Source organism: Penicillium hispanicum (genome assembly GCF_028827665.1).
Source record: "Penicillium hispanicum strain IBT 35686 chromosome Unknown utg000008l_segment0_segment0, whole genome shotgun sequence".
NCBI classification, from domain to species: Eukaryota; Fungi; Ascomycota; class Eurotiomycetes; order Eurotiales; family Aspergillaceae; genus Penicillium; species Penicillium hispanicum.
In genome coordinates, this window is record NW_026623200.1 from 2,503,732 (window position 1) to 2,530,842 (window position 27,111).

The window sequence follows — 27,111 nt, forward strand, 5'->3', positions numbered from 1 at the left end:
TTATCACTTGTCTTTTCGGTTCCTCTTCGCCCGTAATTTGTTGTAAAAAGCTTTCTTTCCACTCTGTTTAGTGGTTTGGATGTCTCGATATTTGGTCTCGAAGCGTCTTGTTTCTCGCTCCATTGCCATCGTCTCCTCCACGAAATTGTTCTTGCGGTCTCTCTTCGCAATGCGGCCACTGAAGAATTCCGTCGGGCCTTCAATGATAGTTCCCACTTGTGAAAAATCAGGCGGTTTAGCTTTTCCGTTTTCTTTTTTGTAGTGTCGTTTTGGGTCCAGCACAGAGCGCATCCGAATCAATTGAAGATCCCTCTTTAGTTGAGGGGTCAACTCTGTCTTGGGTAGGTCGAACCAATCAGGACCCGCAGTGGGTTTTTCCTGTGGGGGTTTGACAGTCAGCTTACCTAACCTGTGACTGCACGCTCCATGATACACAAGTAGAAAAAGAATATGCATGCTCAGAGTAACTATGAAAAATAAAAGCTCTCACTGGTGCAGCACAGCCCAAGACGGACTGTTGACGCCGCATCAAGCGCTGACGCGTTGGGAAAATTTTCCTCATAGCAATAGGGGTCGGAAACAAGGAGAAAGAAAAGACAACAGAGGCACTCACTCGTTTGGATTTAGCTGAGTCGATGGAACGAAGTGAATTGGACAATTCCTTCTGCTTTGGATCGATCAATTGGGCCGAGTCAGCAGTGACAATCCCATCGCCCTGGTGAACGTATGGCTCCATATTAGAGCAAGGTGACAGCCTTGGGATCCTAGTTTGAAATAAGGTCGCTTGCTCTTTTGGGACAGAATGAGATAAGAACATACCTCAGATCATTGGCATCGGCGTTCTGGGCGTCCAAGCTGCGCAGGCGGCCCTCAGCCTCTAGTAGAAGTTTTTGGATTTGTTCGTCTGTTAACTCCAGACCATCTTGAGGCTGGATACCAGCATGAGGAGTTGAATCAACCATCTCTGTTGGTCACAGGTGGAAGTATCAGGAAAGTAGGGAATTTTGGGGTGGAAGAGCCTTAAAGCTTTTTTTTTGTTGCTCGCCGGGTCGGATAAACCTTTCTCAGAAATATGGTGTAAAGGTCATGTGATGATGATTGAAGGGACTTCTCGGTTAAGTTTTCAATACCTTTTTTTCTACTGGTTTTACACACATTTTTTGGTACTAAGTACTTGTATTGAATGTACTGCAGCCCCAATTGAATATTCGTAGCCCATGACATGAGAAGATATCTAGCCTGGGAATTATATCGAGTGCTGCAGTAATAGGAGTTTAGAGTAAATAGATAAGTCCCCAGACACGCCGACCGTCCATAGGAAGCGCGAAAATACGTGAAGCTTGGGGGTGCGCCGGGGCGGGAGGGGTTGGCCGGAAACAGACAAGCTGACCTCGGGAAGCACCTCCATGCTTAGCACATCCCGGCGCGCCCCATCATTCATCCATTCCATCATCGCAGGATCTTGCGTCTGGTTGTCAAGCTCGGCTTCATTCTCTGTCGCAAAGACTTGTTCTAATTCTCCCTCACTCAGTTGCAATCCGATCGGCCCCCACTCTCTCCATCCCAGCTCGCGTCGCGTTCTCGCGAGCACTAGCGAGGCTTCCTGGCTGCAATTCGTCCCAACATCGTCTGAACCACAAATATTCACCATGGATCAAGCCCCTCAAGGCACGGGTCAGCAACAAGGCCGGCAACAACAGCAGCCTGTGTACGATATTAGGAATGGTGGTCATTACGGTAATTGTGTCTTCATAGCCGATCCGGCCGTCATCTTGCGTGAACTAGATCATCGCTTCAGCTTGGTTTAGAGCATCCATGATAGCCCTTGCATGGTTTCTCCCACCTATAAAACCGCAACACTAACGCAAAATTGCAGGTGCCAGTGCCGCGGTATGCTCAGGATCCAAACTCTCGACTCCATCCGAGTCCCCCGATAATGGATCGGTCCCAAGAGAAGGGTAGGGCTGCAGCTAACTGATTATGACGTGACTAGCTCTCTGCGCAAGGATACGCGCCTGTTGCCGAGCTTTACACCGGTACTTGGGCCAATGTAAGTGCTCAGCGCGTCAGCTTTTACTCGACTCGTGATTCACATAGACTAGGTAAACCAAGGCCTGCAAGGAACGGCCCGTGATATCTTGACGACTTATTGGCAGCATGTCATCAACCACCTCGAATCTGATAATCATGACTACAAGATTCACCAACTGCCGCTCGCCCGCATCAAAAAGGTGATGAAGGCAGACCCGGAAGTCAAGATGATCTCTGCGGAGGCGCCAATTTTGTTCGCTAAGGGCTGTGACATCTTCATAACTGAATTGACTATGCGCGCGTGGATTCATGCTGAGGATAACAAGCGCCGCACTCTACAACGATCCGACATTGCTGCTGCTCTTTCCAAGTCCGACATGTTTGACTTCTTGATTGACATTGTCCCTCGCGAAGAAGCAGCTTCTCATGCCAAGCGATCCAGTCAGGCAGCCAGTGCAGCACCGGGGCCTTCTGCTGCCCCGGGCCAGATTCCACCATCACAGCATGGGGTCCAGGCACACATGGGCCCTGCAGATTACGGCAGCCTCAGTCAACATGGTCTCCCTCAAGACCAGGAATATCGTCCGCAGCCTGCCATGTATCCCGGAGCAGTGCAACCCGATCCCACGGCTGCATATGGCCAGCATCAATCGCAGATGTTTGAGGGCATGTATGCTTACCCGCATCTCCCTCCTCAGCAGGTATATCTTATTACCCCTCCTTCCATTTCCTGGTCCAACTTGTCTGATTTTCGCAGTGAGCACTCAAACACATTTCATCATTTATGCCGGTTCTTGCGAGAGTTTATGTGCGTTTCCAGGCGAATTCTGGGCCTTAATGTTGTCTATTCTTGTGCGACTGTGTTACCGTTCTTTTCTGTGCATGATAATTTACGCCAGGTTAGGGCAAAGCAAGGCTGATACCAGTACTTGGGAATGAATTTCCATCCCAATTTTGTGACGTTCTTTTGGGACTGAAAATGGATATTGATATTACTTGTAATATATGTGGACGCCATAGAACGACATGCACCATTTCCATCTAAGAAAACTTCCACATGACGAAGCCATAGTTTCCTGGGGCGGTATCAAGTCTTTTTGAACCGTGAAGAGAGATTCACAAATTTATCCACCTTGGTTGGCGCTTGAACCGTTCGAGTAAGCCTAGGATTGGTCAGTTTACTACTGTTCAATACAATTGCGTTCACTTTCGGGCAACATACTTCTCAACCAGAACAGGTCCCTGAATGGCATCGACACGCCCATACTTCTTATTCCTCGTAGAGATATCGTAAAATTCATCCGCATTGTCCGCCTGCATCAGTTGTACAGTTTGCTGAAGCTCGTCGAGGTTCTCTCGTAAGATAGGGACATTGAGACTGTCCACAAATTGAGCAAGATGCTCCACGTCTTTTGCCAATGCTTCCACGCCATTTGGGTTGATGTTCTTCACTTCCGGCGCAAGGGGTTGAGCCTGGACAACAAGTCAGCTCGATCTGTAACAGCTACTTGAATCCATTCCAAGAAAGAAGCATACCAAAATCATGTTTGCAGCGTGACTGAGGGCATCAAAGTAAATGAGTTCTTTTATCTCAGTAGGCAACCCAAGTAAGGTGGAATTCATGATGTTGGAGAGAAAGCGAGTCAATGTCTGCATATAATTGCTAGGCTCGGCGGGAGGAGTGGTTGCCATCCACTCATACTCTGCTGTCTCGATAAGGTCGTCGATCTTGGAATTGACGACCTCGAAAATGCGTTTCTCGGCCGCCTTCTTGTTACTACGAAACTTCTCAGTTGCCCTCAGAGTGATCGAGATGCCGGTGGAATTTTGTGATCGTGCAGCTGCTAAGAGCAATTCGAGCTCATGACAAGCGAGTTCGAAATGCTCGAGATTGATGAGAATCTGAACAATTTGTCCCAAATACTGCGAGGAAAGACGCTCCACTAGAGTATCGCACACCTTGCGGGAAAGCAGGTCATCGAGTGCCTGTTCAATTTAGCAACGGCGTTGAGACGACTTGAAGCAAATTCACACTCACGTCTTTAAGCGTATCGTCGATCAGGTCTGGGTGAGAGAAATCGTCGTTGGCGAAGAAATAAAACTGGTTTAAGAAATTGCGAATGTCGATGCAGCACAGTGGGTACATTCTCGAAAACGGTAGGATACAAGGGAAGCTAGGGGATCAATCAGCTGAAAGTGGAAGGTATCAAGGTGCTGGAGGAGGTTCATACTTTTGCTCCTCCCGTGGCTTCTCGGGGCCATACCAACTCACGTTGAGAACTTTGTCATATTCTTCCAACGTTTGAATTGGCATAGGCATATAGTCGTCCGTTGACACAATCTAGGGACGTCAGTATGCAACAACCAAGCCATGATAAGAGGCCAAATACCTCTTGGAAATCGTCGCTGAACCTCCTTTTCAGGAGCTCGGCATATTTCTCAAAAAGCGTTAGGAGAAATTCGTCAAACACCCTCACCGGGAAATTCCATGTCTGCAGATCCAGTCAGCTTTTAGGATTCTGAGTGAGGAATCAAGCCAACGAACATTCATGGTCTGCATGAACAAAGCAATGAGGTTCTTTATTTTCAAAATGCTCTCTGCATTATCCACTTCGTAAAGAGCCTTGGATATCACACCAACAGCAGCCTGGCACATCGAGTCCCAGAGTTCGTCAATCTGTTTAGGTTTGTAAGCCCGACCTATTCCTCGTGACTCAAATATTGGGCAGACAAGGGTGCGGAAGTGGGCACATACATCTACCGAGGATCTCAGGTCCGGAACTCGCTTCATCGTTGCTCGCTCCACTATCGCGAATCCTGCCATTTCTTCTAAGAGATTATGAAGGTTGGCACCATCTTCGTCAATAAGGGTGATTGAAGATGGAAGGAGAAGATCTTTTTGCCGCCGACGCGTGTTCGCATACTCGATTCGGAACTTGTCCATGTGCCCTAAGGACTGATGGATATGGAGGCACTCAAAGAGGGGCGTAAAATCCACCTGTAAGTCTTCGTTCTGCAGCAAGTCATACTCTTCGTCTTCATCCGCCACTAGCTCGATAGCGGAGTTGAGGGTGAAGTGCTCCAGATACGGCATTCTCTCCACACGCTGCTTGTGCCTTGATTTTCGCTGTTCTGTGTGAAACAAGGCAATTTCTCCCAGATATTGTGACATTTCGCGAATGCGATATAGCCACGTATTCAAGTCTGTCATCACTGCCTCCGCGATGGCGCGCTGGGTGGCAGGAACCGAGCGTTGAATCATCACCGCGATCTTGTATTGAGTCACGCCTTTCAAATGGACATTCTGAAGTTCCTCCAGGGCGCGCAAAGCTGCATAATGGTTCTTTTTGGCCAATAGGTCATGAACCTGATTCGCAAGTCGAAGTACCTCTAGACAGTCCTGAATCGCGCGTGACGTTTCGTCGATATTCTGGCGATGGCCGCGAGACTCGACCAAAGCTTTCTTCTGCTCCGCCAGCCTCTCTGTACTTGTCTGGATCGACTGGTTCAAATCCAAGATTTCTCCTGTCAAGCTCACGGTTCCTTCGCGAATATGTAGTAACGAGTTCACGGAAGACACGAACTCTTGGTGGTAGGTGTTGCAGATGTTCTCAATCTCGGTCTCCTTGTCGCTGGCAAATCGAGAAAGAGATTGTAATAGCTGTTGCGTCCGATGGCCTATGCTATACTCACGAATCGAAGGAATGAGTTGATCCAAGTAGTCCGTGTCAGAAGGCGAGATGATAATCTGGAAAGCATGAATATATGTTGTGCCTCAGGATCAGGGGCTGAGATGATGAGTTTACCTGATTCAAGACGCTCGGCTCGGCCAAGGATGAAGTGGCCATCGATGGCATTGTGGCAGAGACTTGCAAGGCAGGAACGCTATTGGGAAGGGAGTAGCGTCCGTGGCGGCGGCGCCGGCGCCGGAACAACAACCCTTCCGAACTATATAATGCCGCGCTAAATAACTAATTGAAAAAAATGGACTGCACTGCATCATCACCCATAGTAGATTCCCCTTTCACACATAAACAAGTAAAATAATACATTTGATATCCCAAGGCTACTCTAGACTAATCGTTTGCTTTTAGTGGCATACCCTTGTACGTGTGATTCGCTTATAAAATACGGTTCGTAATATCTACAATACGGATATTTCTTCGTGGGTTTTAAAGCGTCATGTCGAGTCGACTCATAATTGGGGGTAATAGCTCACCATAGGCGTATCGTGTTGTCAATCGTATCTGGAAGAGATTACACCTGGGGTATAAAACCTTCCCTTTCTCTCTTCCATCTGATATCTTCTTCGTTCCCTCCCTCGACATTTTTCTTCTCTGCAACCCCTTCACTTCCTATTCAGACATACTAGTATCCAACTCCATGAACCCTGCTTTGGTGAGCAGTGCCCCGGCGGGGCCCTCGGTCCCGTCGGCGTCGACGCAACTTGCTGCATTTCCCCCTCGTCATGGTGTTCCGGAGGCTCATGCTCCGATTTCTCGGCGCCCTCGGGCCTTGGACTATCCGATGTGTGTCATTCCGGCAGATCCTGGGATTCTTGATATAGCCGCTAATTTTAACAGGGATCCATTCATGGGATATGGCTTCTGGGATGATTCCCAGGGTCAGCATCCGACTGGAAATCAAGCACTGTTGACTTCTTCAATCGCGAGCCACCATCATCGAATGTCTCTTTCGTCACGCGGAGCTTTTGATGGCGAATTGGGTACTCGGTCTGCCGACCGTAACGTTCGTATGGCCTTCAATTCCTCGCCATCGCCCGTTCAACCCCGACAACTATCCAACACATATTCGTCACCACCTCAGGCTGCAGGTAACTCCAATACGTATCTTCCTCCTGGTCATACCTCAGGGCAGCCGGGAAACACAGAGGATTATCTCCATGATCGCTGGCTTTTAGTGGAGAAGGTGCATATTGATACCGAGATTCTGGAGGTTGTACAGTTGTTCAAGGTCGATACTCAGCCCCCCCAGCATCGCGTCCCAAAGCTAACCTATTATAAGAACTTCGTGACCGTGGATGGTCCTTTCTTAAATGATTTGAACATCAACGGGAAGTTTTACGTCGGGTTTTATGACTCGCGTGAGGCCAATTTCGCGATGCATCTGATCGCTTCGACTCACCCAGACTGGGAGGTGGTGCCAGTCTCCCGAGAGGTCTTTGAGAGAGAATCACGATCTATGATAAGAAGCCTACCCACACACTACGATGACCAGTTAGTGGTTTCCATGTACTGTGGTCCCAGCTTTGAGATTAGCAGATCTGATATCGTGGACGCGGTCAAACCAATTCTCGAGGTCATGGGCGACATTCAATACATCCATGCAGAATCGATTGATCGATCGCAGGGGTCCCGCTTGTTTGTTCACGAGCTAATCGTCCGTTACTTCAATTCGGCACATTGTCTTAATGCCTACAAAGCACTAAATGGCGTTCGTACCGAGGTATACCGCCCATTTACCCAAATCCAGCTCCATTTCAAATAATATATGCTAACCACCATTCATCAGAGCTTCGTTCTTGAAGTACTCCCCTACTGCCGCTTGCGGACTGACTCAAGCCCTCGCCGCCACTGGACAGCAATAATGCCTCGTCGGGACAATCAGCACGCTCGTAGTCCGTCTATGTCACCTCGGCACCATTTTGGTTTGCCAACCCCTGAGCGTACTCGAGGAGTCAAGACTCAAAATATTGATCCTGAACGGATCAAGTATCGTGATGACTCCAGAACGACGGTAAGTTTCCAAATGAACTCTCATCCATTCATGTTAGCGGATGGCTGATGAATTTGAGCAGGTGATGCTCAAGAACATTCCTAATGGCATGAAATGGGTAGGCAATTCATTCTTTTTTATTTACCTTCAGCTTTACAGAGCTCACCAGTTTCTCAGTGGGATCTCAAGGCGATCCTTGATCAGACAAGTGCAGGCAGATATGACTGCATGTACTTACGCATGGGTAGGTGCTCTACAAAAGTGACCGTCTCTGATCCTTTTCACTGAATTTTCATGCTTTGCAACTAGACTTTGATGAGAACCAAAAGTGAGTACCAGGCAAAAGCCTCGCATGGGAACTGTATTGACGAAAAGCCACATGCAGTGTGGGCTACGCCTTCGTGAACTTTGTGACAGTAAGCGGATATCCCAGTGGACAGTGGTATTGACAAGTGGTACTAACACTTAGCAGCCTCTCGATATTCTGCCGGTAGGTTCAAGACTTACCTGGCTCGCTGGTCAATGCTAATCCGGAGTCTTAGTTTCTTCAAGCCCGCGAGGGCCGTACTTGGTACTAATGATCACTCCTTGGCCATTTGAGGAAAGAAATGGGTACTAAACTAGAGACACAGGCCCGGTTTTACTCGCTTCAAGGACAAGATTGCGGAGGTATCCTATGGCAGTTGGTCGCACCGCCTCTGGTATTCGAATGCTTGCTCTGACCATGTTGAACAGATGTCCAAGGCAAAGAGGGTTTCATTCAACAATTCCGAAACAGTCCGGTGATCTTGGACAAGCCCGAAAACCGCCCAAAGGTAAGTCTGTCTCGCGAGCACTCTGAATTGCGGTCGCTCATTGTGACCAGATGTTCTATGTTTCCGGACCTCGTGCTGGCACCGAAGCACCGTTTCCTCCCGTGAACAATTTTCACATCCTAGCCAAGGGAGTTATTCGGAGTAAGAAGAGTGGTGAGCCTACTTTGTTCTTTCCCTTTGATCTTCAGTAGTGTCTTTGGTTGACGCCTGCAAGGTCTTTATCGAGGTGGGGCGGGGGTTCACCGTCTTACCTTGGATGATGGCGCCGAGACCCCGGTGCGAAATCCGCGACGCGATCGTGACTACGACACTCCCGTCCGAGGGACGGCGGCTCCCTATGACCCCTACAGCGCCACTCGTGACACTCACCGTCGGAGCGAACGCAGTTTGCTCGCCGAATAAGGCATTGTTTCTCGGTCAATGTCCCTCCATGTGCCCCAATACGTTCATCGCCATGGGTACACCCTTCGCTACAAGCGTTTTCCATGAACCCATCTGTGGTGTTTCTGGATTTCTGGGTTTTCTTCTTTTTGCTCCTTCCTTTTCTCCTAGGTTATTTGCCCTGCTTTTGTGTCTGCTTCGAGAATGGCCGTCGGACCCAGTGCTTTGCAGCTCTAGGACTGTGGCTGTTCCCCCAGCAACTTCATTTTGTTTCTAGGGTTATCGATCGAGACACATGCAGTAGCAAAGGTTCTATCTCTTAGGGATTTTACATCTTTTAGCTTGACCGTTATTTGTGTCCACGCTCGCTGTGGCTGTTGAGAGGTATATGTGTGCATCCACCACTTGTAGATCAGTGGAGATGTGGGGCCGAGGCCGAGTCCGAAGAAATTTCCAGTCACCTCGACATCGCTCACTTTCATCCTCGTCCAGCAGCATTATGGATCACAAGGAGATCCGCGCGGTCCATTCAGTGCTCCATTTGATATACCACCGCAATAAAAACCAACACCGGCAAGCGAAATGGTGGAGATGGCTGTCGCTTCTCAAGCGTACAACCTTGAAATTGGGTTCGCTGGACACGGACACAAGTGCTGTCTCTCGGCAGCACCTGGCCAGGCAAGTAGTGCCTCGGTGTTACCTGTAGGGCTCCTCTCCCCTCCATCACACAGCGAGATGTGCGCTGATATACGCAGGGCCTTCTCTTCGGTTGTTGCCGAAAACCAGTTTGCTGCGTTGGGTATCGTGCTTCTGTCTACCCTAGCGCGTCTCGTTAAGGCGACTGGGATCAACCAGGAACTGAAGACGCGACCCCAGTCGAGGGCGAAGACTCTTATGGTGGCTGTTGTAGAGGATCGTGGAGAGCGTGTCGATCGTGCTGATGTCGATGCACCGCCTCGACTGAGCAAAGCACCTGAGCCCATCTCCGGAACGCCGGAGAAGTCTTCGACCAGAGCCAGCACCAAGCGCTCGAGAAAAAGCAACAAGCGAAAGCAGAATGCCATTGACGATTTGTTCAGTGGCTTTTTGTGAATATGAATCGGGTTCTTTCGGTTTAAACTATGGATCTCTCTGGTCCATCTCTTGGACACTCATTTACGCGATCCAAGCAAGGAGAGACCGACTCCACCCAGCAAGTTCACTGCAACATGGTTTGCTGTCGCCCATGCCATGCTATAAAGAAACTTGGGCGAAAACACGGTCCAGATGAATAGATGGGTTCTCAGCGCTGTACAAGCAGCCATAACGGAGACCAGAGAAGTGGCGATGTGGAACGTCAACAGTGCGGCGGCGTTGTGGTGTCGCGAGGCCCCTTGCAATCGAAGGAGATGGCTCATCGAGAGCCACCAGATCGGGCCCGTCCAATTGCTTACGAAGGTCAGCACGCCAACCAGTATCACGCTATAGCTGCCAACCCCGTTGTAGGCACTTGACAGATCCACCGAAGATATGGCATTTGAGCCGCCAAACGCAAAAAATGTTGTGTACTGCATGATCAGTGTGGTGACCGTCACTTCGATCTCACTGAGGTCTATAGCAGACATTATCATGGCCTGTATTCGGAATAGCATAAACGCCGGGACGTTGGTAGCTCTCGACTGGGTGATCAAGAACAAGTGGAGCGTATCGTGGAGGCTCGCATTTGGTGCTAGCGACCGAGACTCAAGTCAGCATTCGAAGATAGGGGCCACAGGGAGTGAATGTCAACTTACTTCGCGCAGAATTCAGCCGGTTCCTCGTGAGCACTGCCAGAAAAGCATAGGAAAAGAGCCCCCCAAAGATGAGCCTTGCTTGCCAAATTAGCGTGAAGCTCTCTGGCCACATTCCCACAATCTTCGACAAAAAGAAGCCGACAAGCAACTCTGGCGAATCATTGGCAACGAAGTTCAACTTAAACATCAAAGCCATGCCGGTCAATATGCACGCGCCAAGCCGGGAGAGAAATCCCCAAGGGAGTCTTCGAACAAGACAATGACCTGCATCCACGTATGTGAGAATCACCAAGCTCCAGAAAATGGCCGGATGGCCCGAGAAGAATGTCCGGGCGATGTCTGGCTCAGCCGTGAATTTCTGGCCCGTCTGATTCCACCGCCGTAGGAAACGCTGTGAGACCGCGAGGCCAATGACAGCCAGCCTGTCCCAACGACGGCTTAGGGGATTGGAGTTCCTGAGAGAGCTGAGCCTAGATGATTCCCATCTCATGTGCAGGTAGAAGCTCCACCCTGCGCAAATCCAATACCAGAACTGCTGTTCTTCCTCAACATAACTGCTGGCAAACATCATAGTTCCATATCCAATAACCATAAACGCTAGGAAGAAGCCGGTCTGTGCAGTGCGCGCACATTCTTGGTAAACGGCGGGCATAACCAAGATCGCTGCAGTGCCCGTAGTAAAGAGACCTAGGCAAAGCTTTAAAACGTTGTAGTTACTAGCAGTGCTGCTCATCACGTCCTGTGCAATCCGTGAGAATTGTAATAGAGCTGGCGCGACGGTTGAGAAGGCATGATCGGTTGTCACGGTCTTCGAGAGGTGCTGAACGCGAGACCATGCACACTGGGCACCTTCAATCGCGGACAGTGGCCTAGATGCACAATTCGAAGCAATGGCCTCCTGGTCAAAGGTAAACTCCGGAAACGTGACTCGGACTGTGTTCAATAATTGCCGGGCATTGCGTGTTAAGACGCTTAACTTTGTGGATTCTGGAGAACAGTAAGTCAGCATACCTCATCGTCCCTCGACGATGTCTGGTGCTTGCTTGTGAACCGAAGACACCAAACGCACCTGAATCCCACATTCCCAGGAATTCTGGGATAAATACTCCAAGGCTATTCAATGGGATTGGCACACCAAGGAGCCCAGCTAGCGTAGGTGTGATATCCGCCTGCTCAACGGTCCGGTAGTACTGCAGGTCGGCAAACGCTTCGACTGGGCTTTCCTGTCTTGCTCCCAGTGCCTGAAACTTGGGTGATACGAAGAGCAATGCCGGTGATGTTTCGCCAGCAGAGGAGCCGCCATGGTTGCCAGCCTCGTTCATGCCGTGGTCACCACATAATACGAAAAGGGTGGATTCGAGGTGTGGCTCCTGTTGCATCGCCAAGTAGATTTCGCTCACTACTGCATCCATCTCCTGGTGTTTTGATACCATGAAGGGACTACCTAGAGATCAGATGCTAGACTCGATCAAGGATGGAGATAGACATACCTTCGTGGACCCGCCTTATGTCCAATGTGGTCTAGACCCAGGTAATGCATAATCAAAGCTGACCAGTCGCTTCGAGCAAGCTCGGTGGGGACATGCCGAGTCACATTACGGTCTACTTCCACGAAGTCCTATAAAGAAAATGAACATTCAGCATGGAGATGCAAACAATGCATGTCCTAGTCGAAAGACAAACAGACCGATACAAAGAAGCTCGTGGTTCCGTCGGCACGGTCAAACATCCCCGGGAAAAGTTTGAGCCATGTATCGTCCCCATACAAGACTAGTCGATCACCACGGGCTTTCAACTGTGCCAACCATGTGTCCTGGTATGCGAGTGTCGAGGCCGTATCTGACTCGGCAATGTTGAGTATCACGTCGAGGAATGAGGGTACAGACCCGGTGGTCATCGCTTTCAACCGAGGCATTGTGACTGTCGGAGAGCTGGCATGAGCTGTGAATGGCAGTGCAGCACCTGCCCGAATCAAGCTATAGCAAGGTTAACACATTTGGGATGAAGTCCGGCACGGGGGTATCTGCCCGACCTCTGTGTGAACAAAAATCCAGACTCATTGGAGTAGACAAAATCGCTGCATGCGGCTTTAGCAGGGCTGTTCCGAAGCGAAAGTAGCATCGCCATACCTGCGCAGTGCATCTACCACCATGAAAATGACCTTGTCGAAGACCGCAGATGTGGCATTTTGGTCAATCTCATCGAAGGTTGCAAGGCCCGGAAGGAGCGGTTTATAGGGGAAGAAGCCGAAAGAGAACGTGAGGATCCCAACAGGGACCAAGAGATTGGCAAACACGGTCGTCCAGCAGTACCAATTAATTGCCATTACTGCACTTTTGTCTCCCACCACAATGTGCCGAGTAGCGAGAGATGAGATCCTCGGCCGCGAGCGCCTCCGCGGTGTTTACGATAAGGGGAGCACACCGCCTTCCTTATCAACAGAACCTTTAACTTGTCACCTTGTTGCAGAGCGAAGGCGACCTGGGGACCAGGATGAGAGGGATAACCCGTATGAAGGGCATAGGTTGCGTATATGAATGCTATTTGAGGTACTGATCGTATGTCCAGAAGACTCCTAACGCCCTTTTGGTTCTTCCTTGCCCTTCCCTTCATGCGCCCTGCCATGTCCCGCCTTGCTGTATACGTCCAACGATCCTTCTCAAAGATACAGAGGATACCGAACGTTTCACTTCCGCTTCGAGCCTTTCTTTGCTTTAGATGGATGCGATTGGAATACGATTGAGTTGCGCGGCTTTCGATTGCGCTTTTGCACACGTCCCGATTTTTGAGATCGAGTCTTCGACGTCTTGGAGTCGACGTCCATTTCTGTAGAATAGTGAAAAGAAGAAGATTAGCCCACTGATTGGTTCAAGAAATCAAGCTCGATGGGACCTACCTTCACCGATGGTAGCGTCGTTCGTGCGGCTTTGGCCTTGATCGACTGGAGTCACAGAGTTCGGTAAATGTTCTCGAATGACGCAAGGAGTTGGTTACATACTGCTCTCATCTGCTCTTGGTGCCATGTCCAACTTCTCTGGAGCTTCAGGCCGGGGCTGCGATGCGAGTTCCTGGAGCTTGGCCGCGAGTCGTTCAGTTCGGGCGTCGACAGCTGGACCGAAGACTTTCTTGCGGAGATTAGCGCGATTGCGCTTGGACACACTTGCTCGGATACTCTTTGCCATTGTTAATTATGAATGTATCTGTTCGAGGATAGGTGCTCAGGGGAGAGGTGTTGTTTGACCAGCGTCAAGCCTCAGTTCTGACTTTTTTTCCCTTTTCTTTTTCATTGCGATAGCGCCCGTCTTATGTCATCCACCTCCGCGGAACCTCGAATATCCGACGACGACAACCTCAATTCTTGAGCGCTCAATGTCTAATCTCGGCGGCGAACGAAGTCGAGACGAGCAGACTGACATGCCCTTCGACGAATTTTTCTCATTTGGCCTGGATATACCAAATTCTGCCTCCTAAGCGCCGACTTGGTTTACACCTAGTCTCCATCTGTACCAGCAGAACGCGATGGCATCTTCCGGCCAGTCGTCGGAGCTTCCGCATCTCGTTTCGCTCATTAAGACCCTGACCATTCCACAATTGAAAGACCTCTTGCGGAATGAAGGTCTGCCGGTATCGGGGCTCAAGGCGTCATTGCAGCTTCGTATCATTGATTGTTCGTCAATCTCTCCCTCCACCTATTTCGACCACACTCCTTCCGAACTACTTATCAGCCTGAGCCATGTGCGGAGGTCATTCTCGTTAGATTCAATACTGACTCATCTGCCAAACAGATTTGGAACGTCTTTGCAACTCTGAAGGGAACCATATCCGCTATGATGCTTTGAGACGACGCATTCTCCAGACCGGTCTACCTGGAACCGCGATGTTTCAGGCGAACTTGAATCAACCATTTCAAGCCTCATCAGCTTCCCAACCAAGCTCGTCTCACCCCCGATCAACGTCGCTAGGAAATTCCATGTCGCCTCACGCATTCTCTCCCAGTACGATAACGGTCATTCTCCGCACATAGTTGGGTTTTACTCACAGCTTTTCTTTTCAGGCCCCATTACATTCAAGGAGAGCCCTTTCTATGAGGTTGTCAAACCTCTCACATCGGTAGTGGAATGCAAAGGTAAGCAACGTGTGAAACTTTGGCCAAGTCTTCAAATCTGATTCAAGAAAAGTCCGCGAACAAACGAGAGATAGCGTGGACCTTAAGATTTATCTTGACCAAACTACCGCTGCCGATTTGCAGGCAAATCCCAACCTACGAGTGATGATTTACTGTGCAGCCGATTCTAATCTCAAACAATACACCAAGTCCGATATCGCGTTCCCGCATCAAGTGGAGCTCAAAGCGAACCTAGACGAAGTCAAGGCCAATCTTCGGGGGCTCAAGAATAAACCTGGAACTACGCAACCTGCTGATGTGACGAATTACATACGCAAGAAAGCGAATTACCCGAATACCATAGTTGTGACTTATGCATTGACGCAGAAGGTCAGCTTGCCTGTTATGGTCCGGTCGAGGGAACCCCATTGCTGATGCTTCCAGTAGAAATTCTTTGTGCTTGCCAATCTTGTTAGGGAGTACCCAGTGAAAGAGCTACTCGCACAATTACAATCGCGCAAGATCTTGAAAGAGCAAGTGATTCGAGAGAGTACGCTTGAACGTCTCAATTGACGGATCTTGTCGCTGACCCAGACTCTCTTTAGTGAAAAACCGTGCAGAGGACACTGATATCGTTGCTACGTCGACCATCATGTCCCTCAAATGTCCGCTTTCGACCCTTCGAATCCAGGTTCCATGTCGCTCAGCGGTCTGCACTCACAACCAGTGCTTTGATGCATCATCATTCCTTGAATTACAAAAGCAAGCACCAACGTGGACCTGCCCTGTGTGTTCCAAGTCGACTCTCTTTGACTCATTGCAAGTTGACCAGTAAGCTTCTAGTCGCTCTCGGTTTGACGGTTTGACGGTAGTTTTGCTTTTGCTGACATAGACAGATATGTCGACGACATCCTTCAGTCAACCTCACCGGACGCCGATCAAGTAGTTATTGAACCCAACGGAGTGTGGTCAAGTCCAAGCGATGCAGCTACGGTGAATCTGGGCGGTGTGACACCAACCACGGATGACGATGACGATTTGGTTGAGCTCAGCGAACCTGGTGTTAGCTCAGTGAAGCAGGAGCCTATATCTCTACCGGCGGGGATTATGCTGGAACGGACCCCGGCCCAATCTCGGGAGACATCTACGCCTTCTTCTGCGGTTCGTTTGTCAAGCAGGAAGCGATCCGCGCCGACTCCGGTTGTCGATCTTACTGGTAGCGATGATGAAGATGCATCGCCCCTGCCCCCGACGAAAAGACCGACATTGAATTTTATAGGTCGGGGAATTCCTTCGCATGATTCTCACCAACCCGTTACTAGTAGCCCTCTCAACAGTCGATCATACTCACCATCCTACTAGATGAGCAAGTCGCTTACGAGTCTTCTTTCCTCTCTGCAGATCAGTTTTTGCGTTGACCATGCATCTTACAGTGGAGTTTCTGGCGTGGGCTCGGTCCTCTCGGGATTCTTACGGGTGGAAAGGACCGGCACGGGAATGGAACCATCTGGTTTTCTTTTACCGTTTTCTTCTCTTTGATTCCATCATGGCTTGCACTGGCATTAACAAAATATTGGGAGGCCCCCGATTTGCGTTCCTTTTTCTTTTCAATCCTTGGTGCTGTAACTCCGTGATAGTACCCGAATCGATCCTACGGGCACAAGACCTGGGCGTAGTGAGGTTATATGGAAGTTTGGTACGTTCAGCGACAGGGATCGAAGTCGGGCTTCGTAAAATGATAGCGGCTTGTTATCGCGCTTTACGGCGCATCTAACGCATATTTCGAACATGGACCGTCAATGCAGGACTGTTGAACTCGACCTGTGATATAGTTGGTGATCGAGGGCAAGGGAAATACCTCTCCGCCTTTCGGGAGCCTTGGCAAAACAACCTCCCCGATTCAACTCTACACCCTCCACACTCCTGGTTGTCCACCATGTCTTTTGATGCGTCTACCTCGTTGACGGCCTCTGATCCGAATGCCCGTGCCCTGAGCTCCTCTTGTTTTGATTTTCTTCTGATAGAACTGGTTCCGATGGCTGAGCGCCTAGCAAAAGATCTATCGACCGAGGATGATGAACCCGAGGACGAGGAAGTCAGAGAGGCGACATACTTTCGCCTTGAATCTCTAGGGTATCGTGTAGGACATGGCCTTGCAGAAAGGTGATTTATAGCAAATTCCGTCTCACGCCTCTCATTACTTGTTCCAACGGCTTGAAGCGCCCACAATGTTCACCCATCCCCATCTCACACGCTGCCACAGATTCTCCCGGGATCGTCCTCGATTTACCGATAGCCTCGACGTGATCAAGTTTCTCTGCAAAGATCTCTGGACAGTTCTATTCAGAAAGCAGGTGGATAATTTGAAAACCAACCATCGGGTATGTTTCAGAAATATGAAAGGATTCAACACGTCTGCAATACAGCAGGAGAAAATCGCTGCTAATTCGGAATGGGACAGGGTGTTTACGTTTTGACAGATAGCGCATTTCGACCCTTTGCGCGAATGAGTATGGCTGTGCGAGGTGAGGCTATCTCCATGGCACAGGCGGTACGAATATTCTTGATCTACCCCAAACCTTTCCTGTCCCATTGGCCGCAGTCGCTGACAGATGTGAATTTAGTATTTGTGGTTCCCATGTGGTGTCATTCGTGGCGCCCTAGCAAACTTGGGAATCAACACCACCGTGCAAGCTGAGACCTCGGATCTTCCCGGAGCAACGTTCCAGATCAAAACAGTCCAGGCTCGACCGTAGGGAATGGGGGAAAGTATCATGACCACAATACCCAGGCAGTGCCCTGCACCCAGACTCCTAGGCTGCTCAATGCCGATGCCGACTAACGCCCCTGGCCGCGAGTCTCGCCAGCTGGACTAGTGAGAATATCATTGGCGAGGCGCCTGTCTTCACTGTCACCACGAGAAACTATCGGAGTCCCCGACTACGCAAAATGAGCTCTACAGAAATGCCTAGTGGGAACCTTTTTCAAAACAGTTCAGTGCATGCGTGATCTTCCACTATCTTGCGTCCTACAGTCTGTTGATGGAGAACCCCGACCCCTGTCGTCTTATTCGTCGTTCATAATCTCACCGCGCACTTAGAGCCTATCTTTCCGGGATAAGCATAATTAGCAAGGCTCTTTCATTTCAGGGGGCAATGTGAAGACGGTCGAGATTCAATCAATGCATAAAGAATGCCATGCTGGAATCCACCCAAGAGCAGGCCACTCGACAGGAAGATCGAACACGGGGAAGATATTACTTTGGTGGGGGGTTCTTAATGAAGTCGACACCCTTCTCGATGTTTCCCTTTAACCCCTTGATGCAAGCATCGAGGAGCTTCTGCTCGGTCTCGGTTACGCCGTCGATGATATTAATGGCTTTCTCGGCACCGTTGGGCTGTAAATTTGGTGTCAGTTGGTCCCACAGGCTTTCGGATTTTGCAACAGAAAAAGACTCACGCCAAGTTCCACGGGAGTGGAGAAGAAATCAAGACCAGTAGTCTTGGCAATCTCCTCGCCACCAGATACACCAGGAAGGTAAACAAAAGTAGGCTCAATAATGCCCTTTTCGCCCTTCGTGGCCTTGATCACAGCTTCGGCAAACCTACGAAGGATTAGTCGCACATATCTCTGCCTTATAAAGGATGGTACCAGACCTGAACCCGGCAAAAGCCATGGACAAGGTAGCAGAGCCGGCACCGTCCTTGGCCTTGACCACTTCGTCGCCGCCGAACTGGACACCTGCGGGCCGTCAGCAGCTAGGCACATAGTCATTAGTCTAGTGGTGAAAAGTTTACGTACGATTCACAAGCGCATCGTAGCGATCGGCGGGGATCTGGAAATCAGGAGAAACTTTGCTGAATAGAGGGACAATGGTCTCCCCGGAGTGTCCACCAATGACCGGGACGGTAGCTTTGGAGGGATCCGAAAGGCCGGAGAACTCCTGTGTGAAGGTTTCGGCACGGACAACATCGAGCGTGGTGACACCAAATAAGCGCTTGGGATCGAACACACCAGCAGCCTTCAAGACCTCGGCAGCGATGGGGACGGTGGAGTTGACGGGGTTAGAGATGACCAAAGTGAAAGCCTTGGGTGAAAACTCGGCAATCCCCTTGACCAGATCACGCACGATACCAGCATTGATTTTGAAAAGATCGTCACGAGTCATACCAGGCTTGCCTGTAAAGTATCCCGTTAGCAAGCCTACTTCACACTCGCACAGGAGAGGAGTACTGACGTGGGATGCCGGCGGGGATGACGACGATATCGGCACCCGTCAGCGCATGCTTCAGGCCATCGTCCTTCGGGAGGTAGCCAGAGATTTTCTGAAGCCTTGTGAGTAATTCTGCAGTGGTCGCTGCGACAGGGAGAAACGAGCTGGGAAGTCTCACGGCAACGGAAGAGATGTGAGAAAGGTCGGCAGCAACACCGGGAGTGTTCACGACATCATACAAGGCAAGCTCATCCACGAGCGGGCAAGCCTTCAACAGAAGGGAGAGTGGCTACCGAGTGAATGATATAGTTAGCTAAAGCGACTCAAAAAGACGAGGGTTTGAGAAGGAGCTTACCTGGCCAATGCCGCCAGAGGCCCCAAGAACAACTGCAGTCAGTTAGCCGAGAAAGCCCAGAGTCGAGTAAAGGAAGACTTGCCAGCCTTGACCATAATGGAGATGGATAGATTTTGGAGAATCGGGGTATGGGGATTGAAATAGAGGGTAGAAACGATTGAGGAAGAGGAGGGACGGCAGGTTGGGGAAGAGGGAGGGAGGTGTATATAAGGGGAGAGGGGCGTATGAGGGGCAACCCCGGAGTTGCTTGGGACGAGTGACGAGTGACAAGCCAGCGATTTGTGGTAGTGGACCTGAGCTCTACCCGGCACGATGACCATACGACAATATACATGTACCTACATAGGTACGAGGAGGTCCCTCCTCTAGGGATCGCGAGCTATGTACTAAGCCAATGTCCCGAGCGCTGTACCACTTAGCCCCGATTCCGATCATTCTCGTCTCGCCCGTGATTCTCTCACCCCGCCGATGAACTCTTCGGGAAAAGGCGGGGGTTGGTGCTGGGAAAATGGAAGAGACTCCGCGTCAAAACAATATCGTCATTGCTCGCGGTCAATCGCCGTCTACACTTGCCTCAGACCCGAGGCTAGAGCGAAGCATCCTCTTCGGCCCGAGCATTGGCTGAAGTCACACTTGTGGAACATTCTATTTTTGCATATCCAGGCTGATGGTTTTTCCCGCGCATCCCATCAAGCGCGGATGAAAGTGACAATATAAATTTGTTTTTTTGTTTTTGCTTGCGAATCGTATTATCTCACTCCTTCATGAAGGGTCAAGAGTCGAGTGGCGGCCCTGGAGCAACGTCTTTAGATTTACATGGATGCCGCCGCATTCATCCACATGGCGTTGTTTCGAAGGAGAGGACGCCTATCAGATCCCCGTTTTGGCAGGCTCGCTCATCACGATCGTCACGGTGGGACGTATTTACTGCGAATCCTTCCCAGCCTCCTTGCGGGCCTTGGCGCCACGAGGCTTCTGAGCCGGGGTGTCCTTCTTGGGTTTCTGTGAACGGCGAATGGCACTCACGCGGGCAACAGCTTCCTCGCGAAGATCCCCGCGGTAACCATTCTGGGCGGTCTTATCCGCAACACCCTTGTAGATTCTGCAAGTCAAGTTTAGTTAAGTACCATCTGCTTCTCCCCAACCACGGCATTCCCTAAGTTCATATGTTTTTGGGATTTGCTTACTTGCGAGTGCCTGTCTTCGGACCGTAGGTGACAGTAACCTCGTTCTTGCCGGGCTGCTGGGGGTTGCCGGGCTTCTTGGTAGTCACGGTAACGGCGCCGTTCTCAGCACCCTGAACACCGACAGCCTGGTAGTGGAATCATAATCATATTAGGGCTCCGTCATGTCGAAAAAAGAAATCGCGGCACGGCGTAAGAGATCGAAATACCTTGTTGTTGGCATAGCCGGCATACTACAATTGTTCGGTTAGTCCTTGGGTCTCCAGAAGAGCCATTGCGAACAACTGAGCTCAGTTATTCATGACGAGAGGGCCACACATACCTTGAAGGAGTGCTTATTGACCAGGTTCAGGGGATCCCGGGAAAGCTGGGAGCCACCACCGGTGTTGCGGCGGACCACATAAGCATTCTGGTTGCCTGTAGCGCAGTCAGCCATGGCATGAGGGCTTGGGCAATAATCCACAATATGACATACGGGTGATCTGCCAGATCAGGTCGTTGGAAACGTTTGTGCGTTCGGCAGCCATGGTGATGAGTTGTGGATGAGGAACTATGAAGATCAAAATCCCCGTCTCGTCTGTGGGAGTGCGAATGTCTCGATTTCCAATTTGGGGAAGCTCGCTAAGCAGGCCGCTTTGGGAATAGTCCATATTTATTTATGCCTGCCTTATAAGGTATCACATGAAGTAGTGACGCCGCCGACCGCGGCTGACAGCGAACCCTTAACCATTGGAGACAAGAAGCCTCAAAGGAGTGACCTCGAAGGAGGGCCAACATTCTCTGCCTTACTCTTTTCTCATTGCCTCTGTCCATACACTCACCTGTGTCCAATATGGCCTACTTTGTCTTCTATGCCCTTTTGTTCTCCGTCATCATCTCAGGAACCAGTGAGTCTCGTGAACCCTGTTTCCGACATTATTCTGTGCTGAATCTTATCTAAATTCACATCGGCCCAGCTCTCTATATCACCCGATCACGATGGCTGCCACTGCTACCCGTCCCTGACTATATCTATGACCGCCTTCCCTCGAGTTTTGCTGCTGATTTGGAAGCCGGACTGAGCTCATCGCAATTCGACCTTGCGGCCAACATCGCAGATGGAGACACGAGGACCGGGCTAGATCAGAGAGCAAAACAGGAAGTGAGGAATATCATGAGAAGTCGAAAGGTTGGCTTTGACGAGGCCCGCCGAATCTACACAGAGCAACGGTTCGCGAGGAATAACATTGGGCCAGACGGCCGGCCCCGTGACCCCAAATTTGTTTCGTTTTCATAATACTTTGATCGGCCTCGGTGTTCTGGCGTTCTCGGTCATGGGTCTCCCTTTTCTCCCCTGTAGCCTACATTGTCTTCATTTCATGCCAGGTCGAGTCGCCTTTGTATGAGAAGTCTAGGCTCTACATCTTTCGTTTTATCATTGTCTCCTAAGCCCGTTGGCTCACCATCGTGCAGCATCCTTTTATTCATTGCCCAGGTCTGGGTTTACTCGGCTTTTCCAATAGAGAGCCTGCGTTCGAGGGCACAGTTTCGTTTTGTTTCGGACGAATCAGGGAGCCCCTATTTGACACATGATACTTCGTGCACTGTCTGCTGGGAGCCGAAGTATCACCGAATGATAGAATGTCACTATCCAAATATCAGACCGGTCAATATCGCATGGGTCATATAATCGTTTCACAGAAGCTGTGTTGGGATATTTCTATTCTGCAATGAAGGGAGATTTGTAGAAGGTTGCAACTGATCCATCATGCTCACCGACCGGGGCCATATCCCGGCTGCTGAAAGCCAGGTGGTAGAGGAGGTGGGCCTCCTGATACTCCTGCTGCGGGCCCAAATCCGGGGGCGACAAATCCCGGGGGTGGTAGACTCTGCGGTGTAAAGGGTTGCTGCTGATTTGCGCCGTTGAGGCCTGGTGGCAGGAAAGACTGAGGTCCTCCATAACCAGCTTGGGATGGCGGAGGTCGGGCTGGTAAGCCCGGAGGTGGAGTGGCAAGCGAGGAAGTTGGTGGTGGTCGACTCTGGGGAGGTGGCACACTCTGGTAGGTCCCGGGAGCTGGCATAGCCCTACCCATGCTTAAATCAGGTGTTTGCGGGCCAGTGCTCACTTGTCGAGACCCGTCGCTATTCGGTACGGTCGGTGTAGAGCCCGAGCCTACCCCAGTGAAATGGGCTGATGGAATTTGTTGTGTTGGCGGCCGAACGTTATGCTTCCGAGCCTGTGCTGCCAACATTCGCTCTGCCTCATCGCCGTGCCTCTCTCCTTTGCCATCCTTCTTGTAGGCGTATTGCACAGAGACTTGTTTGTTCATCAGATACTGCCCATTCATGTTGGCAATAGCTGCATCAGAGGATTCGAAATCAGCGAATGAAACGAAGCCATATCCCTTCGATAGATTATTATCGTCACGGGCGATCTGGGATCCGTTAGCTCTCTCAGACGCCCGAAGGTACAGAGAAGGAAAGGTTCTGACTTTGGGGAAATTGACTAAGTTTCCAAAACGGCTGAAGGTGTCATAGAGAACTTGCTCGCTGACCATTGGATCAAGATTTCCAACAAAGAGCTCTGCGCCAATCTCCACTGACTTTTGCTTGTCTGCCGAGGCCTTGTTCACACGGATTGGCTTCCCGAAGAGACGAATCCCGTTCATGATTCTTGAGGCGTACTCCGCGTCCTCTTCGCTGATGAATTCCACGAATCCATATCCTTGATGCAACTGGGTCACCCGGTCCTTGGGCAGATGGACGTTAACGATGCGTCCGGCCTGAAGCATTAGCTCCCACACCAAACTGTCCGAGGCGCGCTCATCAAGATTTCCAATGTACACAGTCGCCTCCTTGTCTTGTTCCCTGCACTTGATCAGCCTTAAGAACCACACTTTAGGACGTTTCTTACCAATGTCTTGCGCCGGACATGGCGCCGGCGACGAGGTCGTAGAAACTGTAGGATGAATAAATTGACACTTGTCACGACAGCGTCAATGAGCAGTCTGTATAATATGACCTGTTCAGTTCTGTTGTAGGAAAGGGGGGTGAGTTTGGTTGTAGAGAGTGTCAACTGACTGGAGCTGGAGCTGTCGAAAAGATCATGGGGTTTTCCGACACCCGAAAACTTTCGAACTTTGGAACCACTGTTCTCCGACCGCAGCCACACCTCTTCCACCCTTCTTCACACTTTTGACATCTTTCCTTTCTCCCTCTTTTTTTTGACTCTTTCTGTACCCGACAATCTCGGTTTCTCTATCTATTCGCTTTTTTTTACACCCTCCTGCCCACGAATCAATATGGTGCAGTTCTCCGAAGAGACCAAGGTAGGTCACTGTCTCAACATTCGCACGATTCTTTACCCCGTACTAATCCACCATTTGTGTTCCAGGAGCGTGTCTCTAAGATCATAGACATTTCTCGCGTTGCAATTCACTAGTGAGCCCCGAGTGCAATCTCTTGCCGTTCATCAGCGCACCTTCTAATCCCCGACAACCTACCAGCGGTTATCTGCCACTGATTGTCTACCTGGGTTCGTTTTCTCTTTTTCTGAACTTCCGGAGGGCTAGGGGAGAATGAAAGAGTCGTATTCTACAGCTCATCAGTCCAGGCAATGGCTAACATAACGCAAACAGGCTACACTTACAGTGAACCCAAGCCATCTCTGTTCAAGTATGCCCAAGCTCGAAATCCCGATAGTTGCAATCTTGGTCAATTGTGCTGCATTGGCTAACATTGTATTTTAGGTTGTTTTCGCCCCTGGCCTAGGTCTGAGGGCTACAACTATCCATAGAGGAGGGGAGGGATGAGCCAGGCATGTGTCACCTAGAAATACTACCCAGGTGGCAGCGTTGAAGTCCATCGGTCCCTCCATCCATGGACTCAAATTGGCAATTCTCCCCGCAAGGCCTCTTCATGGACGGGTCGGTGACTACACTCAACCACAGAGGCCATCAGCCATCCTGTCTGCGAGCAGGGACAACCCACGTGTATTTTTAGAACGCAATATCAATTTTCGTCCGGCGTAACTAAGTTCATAGTGTTCAATTATCCTTTACCATAGTAGACTTCTAATTGTGTACCAGTGGCTCTGTGGAGAGGCCCTGTTGAAGACCGAGCATCAAAAGATCATTGGTCGCGTGCAAGTTCCCCGACCTGTTGAAGTATCTTGACCGCTTGGCGGAAACCACCGCCGCCGCCACCAACCCCTAGTCCTTTGAACTCATCACCTTCGATCTAGTTAACTGTTCCGAAAGCAGTTCATGACGGGACAAGATGGCCTGTCGTCATCCTTTGTGGAGACCTTAGCAGGATTCACGGCAGGGATTGTTTCGACTCTCTGCTTGCACCCACTCGACCTGGTGAAGACAAGACTACAGGGTATAGCTGCATCCGAAACATATCAAAATATGGTTTAACAAGTTTCTTTCTCCAGTTGATAGAACATCCCCGTCCCGACTCGGTAATTCCCAACGAATGATCCGCCAGATTTATCGACACGAGGGCGGTTTCGCCGCTTTTTATCGAGGTCTCGCTCCAAATCTGATTGGGAACTCAACGAGCTGGGCCTTCTACTTTCTTTCCTACGGCGGTTTGAAGGACTGGATAACAGCATCTCAGCTAGGGGATGAAAGGGCCCTGACATCATCTGATTACTTTCTTGCATCAGCTACTGCGGGTATGCGTTCTCGCCCAAGACCAGATTTCTCTTGTTCTAACACATGTGATGCCCAGGAGCGCTCACCTCAATCCTCACGAACCCAATATGGGTGATAAAGACACGCATGCTATCAACGGGCGCCAATGCCCCGGGCGCATATTGCTCATTTACATCTGGTGCAAGGCAGATCTACCAATTCGAGGGCTTGTCGGGTTTTTATCGAGGCTTGGCCCCTGCGTTGCTTGGAGTCAGCCACGGTGCACTTCAGTTTATGGCATACGAGCGATTGAAAATTGTCAGGGCTCAGGGTGGACTATACGTGCCCGCCATGGAGGGTGCGAAAGCAGGACAGGGGCGCGATCTTGGTAACCTAGACTTCTTGGCCATCTCCAGCCTATCGAAAGTGTTTGCGGGCGTTATCACTTACCCATATCAAGTGGTTCGGGCGCGGTTACAAACATATGAAGCACATCGAGTATACCGCGGTGCTGTCGATGCTGTTGTTCAAATCTGGAGCCGAGAAAGCCTTGCAGGCTTCTATAAAGGGCTGGGCCCCAACCTCATTCGCGTCCTGCCTAACACATGGGTGACATTTCTTGTCTATGAAAATACCAGATCGATCCTACCTAAGCTCACTGCAATGGGAGGATGAAATAATAACTTATTCCAAGAGGAGTCTACATACATACATGTAATTTTGATTATTTTTATTCTGCTACAGGGGAGGGAAAGGAGGATTTGGTTAACTGGGTTGCAGATACCTTAAAGGAAAGATATCACGGAAATTAGTAAAAGTTGATTGGTTGTATCTAGTAGATGAAAAAAAGGATTAGTTGTTATAGACAGACAACAAAAAGCGAGTGTGATTAAAAAGAATGCTCACATCCGGATTTGAACCGGAGACCTCATGATTACTAGTCATGCGCTCTACCAACTGAGCTATGCGAGCGAGGTTATTTGTGGGGCTTTAAACAGATACATATACAGAAGCAGGTAAAGCTGATAAAAGAAAGTTTGTCAAAAAAAGAACATGCTCACATCCGGATTTGAACCGGAGACCTCATGATTACTAGTCATGCGCTCTACCAACTGAGCTATACGAGCCAGTAGTGTTTTTACGCAGTTTACAGCTGAAGTTACAGATGAATACCTGTTTGAAACTTAATAAACCCAACTTTTTCTACACAAGGCGATTTTTCTTAGAATAGGATAATGATGATATATCTAGTTGCCTGATATAGCTAGCTTTATATATATACTACTATATAGGAGTACTAATAGAACTAGTTTGGTATAGAAAAGTGGTAAAATTATTTTTTTCTTAAAATTATACTCAGTTCTGCCAGGCGTATATAATGATAATGATGATAAATTCTTATTCCCGTTATAGCTTACTATGATATATACTGCTATATAGGAGTACTATAGGCCTATCTATAGTATAGAAGTAAAAATAACTCTTTCTTGGCAAAATCGTTTTCTTGAATTATCTTGCTAATATGGGGCTTTTAGGCCTTAAGTATGAAGGGCTGTAGCCGAATTGATTCAATAGGACTAGGCCGACATACAGTTTATATTAATCTTAGGGAAACATAGTCTATCTGCAGTAGCTGGGGGTTTTTATATATATATGGGTATATGCCTTATATAATCTATATGTTACTGAAGGGTTAGAAATGGAATAGGAGAACCCTATTTCCAAGGTTATTACCCTGCGTAGAAGCCTAAAGGCTTCAAACCTAGAACCTATATTATTGGTCACTGAGAGTTTAAATCGATAATAAATTGATATTAACTTCTTAGCAATTTGGATTTAAGAGAAAACCCCCTAGATATCTGTTAGGACTGGCTCTGCAAGGCAGTCCGAGGAGATAGTA

The 27,111-nt window shown here is 49.6% G+C and overlaps 15 protein-coding genes across 15 annotated transcripts; 8 read left to right on the forward strand and 7 right to left on the reverse strand.

The window, feature by feature from the left end:
* Positions 1 to 3: 3 nt before the first annotated feature.
* On the reverse strand, positions 4 to 962 carry N7459_009782 (Fcf2 domain-containing protein; the record flags this gene model as incomplete). Its single annotated transcript, XM_056948950.1, has 3 exons — positions 4 to 378; positions 614 to 764; positions 820 to 962. The coding sequence occupies 3 exons, from the start codon at positions 960 to 962 to the stop codon at positions 4 to 6; spliced, it is 669 nt and encodes a 222-aa protein (XP_056796175.1).
* Positions 963 to 1,649: 687 nt separating this feature from the next.
* On the forward strand, positions 1,650 to 2,791 carry hapE (CCAAT-binding factor complex subunit HapE; the record flags this gene model as incomplete). Its single annotated transcript, XM_056948951.1, has 5 exons — positions 1,650 to 1,737; positions 1,877 to 1,890; positions 1,994 to 2,050; positions 2,103 to 2,732; positions 2,789 to 2,791. The coding sequence occupies 5 exons, from the start codon at positions 1,650 to 1,652 to the stop codon at positions 2,789 to 2,791; spliced, it is 792 nt and encodes a 263-aa protein (XP_056796176.1).
* Positions 2,792 to 3,118: 327 nt separating this feature from the next.
* Positions 3,119 to 5,888, reverse strand: N7459_009784 (Rab GTPase-binding exocyst subunit SEC15; the record flags this gene model as incomplete). The annotated part of the gene is made up of 9 exons (XM_056948952.1): positions 3,119 to 3,194; positions 3,254 to 3,504; positions 3,568 to 4,017; positions 4,070 to 4,205; positions 4,263 to 4,372; positions 4,422 to 4,523; positions 4,577 to 4,708; positions 4,787 to 5,779; positions 5,838 to 5,888. 9 exons carry the CDS (start codon positions 5,886 to 5,888, stop codon positions 3,119 to 3,121), a joined length of 2,301 nt encoding a protein of 766 aa, XP_056796177.1.
* Positions 5,889 to 6,414: 526 nt separating this feature from the next.
* N7459_009785 (putative meiosis protein MEI2) lies at positions 6,415 to 8,984 on the forward strand (the record flags this gene model as incomplete). The annotated part of the gene is made up of 13 exons (XM_056948953.1): positions 6,415 to 6,560; positions 6,615 to 7,497; positions 7,564 to 7,788; positions 7,850 to 7,885; positions 7,945 to 8,011; positions 8,077 to 8,095; positions 8,153 to 8,183; positions 8,240 to 8,257; positions 8,310 to 8,338; positions 8,400 to 8,449; positions 8,503 to 8,582; positions 8,633 to 8,735; positions 8,797 to 8,984. The coding sequence occupies 13 exons, from the start codon at positions 6,415 to 6,417 to the stop codon at positions 8,982 to 8,984; spliced, it is 1,875 nt and encodes a 624-aa protein (XP_056796178.1).
* Positions 8,985 to 9,462: 478 nt separating this feature from the next.
* Positions 9,463 to 10,055, forward strand: N7459_009786 (uncharacterized protein; the record flags this gene model as incomplete). Its single annotated transcript, XM_056948954.1, has 2 exons — positions 9,463 to 9,665; positions 9,719 to 10,055. 2 exons carry the CDS (start codon positions 9,463 to 9,465, stop codon positions 10,053 to 10,055), a joined length of 540 nt encoding a protein of 179 aa, XP_056796179.1.
* Positions 10,056 to 10,114: 59 nt separating this feature from the next.
* las21 (mannose-ethanolamine phosphotransferase LAS21) lies at positions 10,115 to 13,061 on the reverse strand (the record flags this gene model as incomplete). Its single annotated transcript, XM_056948955.1, has 7 exons — positions 10,115 to 10,671; positions 10,736 to 11,722; positions 11,805 to 12,175; positions 12,226 to 12,353; positions 12,423 to 12,711; positions 12,768 to 12,812; positions 12,865 to 13,061. The coding sequence occupies 7 exons, from the start codon at positions 13,059 to 13,061 to the stop codon at positions 10,115 to 10,117; spliced, it is 2,574 nt and encodes an 857-aa protein (XP_056796180.1).
* A 360-nt stretch (positions 13,062 to 13,421) lies between these two features.
* Positions 13,422 to 13,917, reverse strand: N7459_009788 (DUF2423 domain-containing protein; the record flags this gene model as incomplete). The annotated part of the gene is made up of 3 exons (XM_056948956.1): positions 13,422 to 13,561; positions 13,632 to 13,676; positions 13,734 to 13,917. The coding sequence occupies 3 exons, from the start codon at positions 13,915 to 13,917 to the stop codon at positions 13,422 to 13,424; spliced, it is 369 nt and encodes a 122-aa protein (XP_056796181.1).
* Positions 13,918 to 14,254: 337 nt separating this feature from the next.
* On the forward strand, positions 14,255 to 16,202 carry N7459_009789 (uncharacterized protein; the record flags this gene model as incomplete). Its single annotated transcript, XM_056948957.1, has 7 exons — positions 14,255 to 14,402; positions 14,521 to 14,730; positions 14,790 to 14,861; positions 14,914 to 15,230; positions 15,288 to 15,390; positions 15,446 to 15,671; positions 15,737 to 16,202. 7 exons carry the CDS (start codon positions 14,255 to 14,257, stop codon positions 16,200 to 16,202), a joined length of 1,542 nt encoding a protein of 513 aa, XP_056796182.1.
* Positions 16,203 to 16,776: 574 nt separating this feature from the next.
* On the forward strand, positions 16,777 to 17,596 carry N7459_009790 (trafficking protein particle complex subunit; the record flags this gene model as incomplete). The annotated part of the gene is made up of 4 exons (XM_056948958.1): positions 16,777 to 17,003; positions 17,104 to 17,221; positions 17,302 to 17,391; positions 17,465 to 17,596. 4 exons carry the CDS (start codon positions 16,777 to 16,779, stop codon positions 17,594 to 17,596), a joined length of 567 nt encoding a protein of 188 aa, XP_056796183.1.
* Positions 17,597 to 18,096: 500 nt separating this feature from the next.
* Positions 18,097 to 19,843, reverse strand: N7459_009791 (malate dehydrogenase; the record flags this gene model as incomplete). Its single annotated transcript, XM_056948959.1, has 7 exons — positions 18,097 to 18,237; positions 18,300 to 18,444; positions 18,497 to 18,581; positions 18,642 to 19,019; positions 19,078 to 19,342; positions 19,409 to 19,440; positions 19,747 to 19,843. The coding sequence occupies 7 exons, from the start codon at positions 19,841 to 19,843 to the stop codon at positions 18,097 to 18,099; spliced, it is 1,143 nt and encodes a 380-aa protein (XP_056796184.1).
* Positions 19,844 to 20,332: 489 nt separating this feature from the next.
* On the reverse strand, positions 20,333 to 21,119 carry N7459_009792 (uncharacterized protein; the record flags this gene model as incomplete). The annotated part of the gene is made up of 5 exons (XM_056948960.1): positions 20,333 to 20,510; positions 20,596 to 20,720; positions 20,802 to 20,825; positions 20,915 to 21,009; positions 21,068 to 21,119. The coding sequence occupies 5 exons, from the start codon at positions 21,117 to 21,119 to the stop codon at positions 20,333 to 20,335; spliced, it is 474 nt and encodes a 157-aa protein (XP_056796185.1).
* A 305-nt stretch (positions 21,120 to 21,424) lies between these two features.
* On the forward strand, positions 21,425 to 21,868 carry N7459_009793 (DUF2015 domain-containing protein; the record flags this gene model as incomplete). The annotated part of the gene is made up of 2 exons (XM_056948961.1): positions 21,425 to 21,479; positions 21,549 to 21,868. The coding sequence occupies 2 exons, from the start codon at positions 21,425 to 21,427 to the stop codon at positions 21,866 to 21,868; spliced, it is 375 nt and encodes a 124-aa protein (XP_056796186.1).
* A 475-nt stretch (positions 21,869 to 22,343) lies between these two features.
* Positions 22,344 to 23,505, reverse strand: N7459_009794 (U2 snRNP complex subunit HSH49; the record flags this gene model as incomplete). Its single annotated transcript, XM_056948962.1, has 2 exons — positions 22,344 to 23,439; positions 23,486 to 23,505. The coding sequence occupies 2 exons, from the start codon at positions 23,503 to 23,505 to the stop codon at positions 22,344 to 22,346; spliced, it is 1,116 nt and encodes a 371-aa protein (XP_056796187.1).
* Positions 23,506 to 23,873: 368 nt separating this feature from the next.
* Positions 23,874 to 24,342, forward strand: N7459_009795 (mitochondrial import receptor subunit TOM7; the record flags this gene model as incomplete). The annotated part of the gene is made up of 5 exons (XM_056948963.1): positions 23,874 to 23,900; positions 23,966 to 24,012; positions 24,078 to 24,106; positions 24,210 to 24,246; positions 24,321 to 24,342. 5 exons carry the CDS (start codon positions 23,874 to 23,876, stop codon positions 24,340 to 24,342), a joined length of 162 nt encoding a protein of 53 aa, XP_056796188.1.
* A 494-nt stretch (positions 24,343 to 24,836) lies between these two features.
* Positions 24,837 to 25,886, forward strand: N7459_009796 (putative mitochondrial folate carrier protein Flx1; the record flags this gene model as incomplete). Its single annotated transcript, XM_056948964.1, has 3 exons — positions 24,837 to 24,954; positions 25,010 to 25,252; positions 25,309 to 25,886. The coding sequence occupies 3 exons, from the start codon at positions 24,837 to 24,839 to the stop codon at positions 25,884 to 25,886; spliced, it is 939 nt and encodes a 312-aa protein (XP_056796189.1).
* Between the last annotated feature and the right edge of the window lie 1,225 nt (positions 25,887 to 27,111).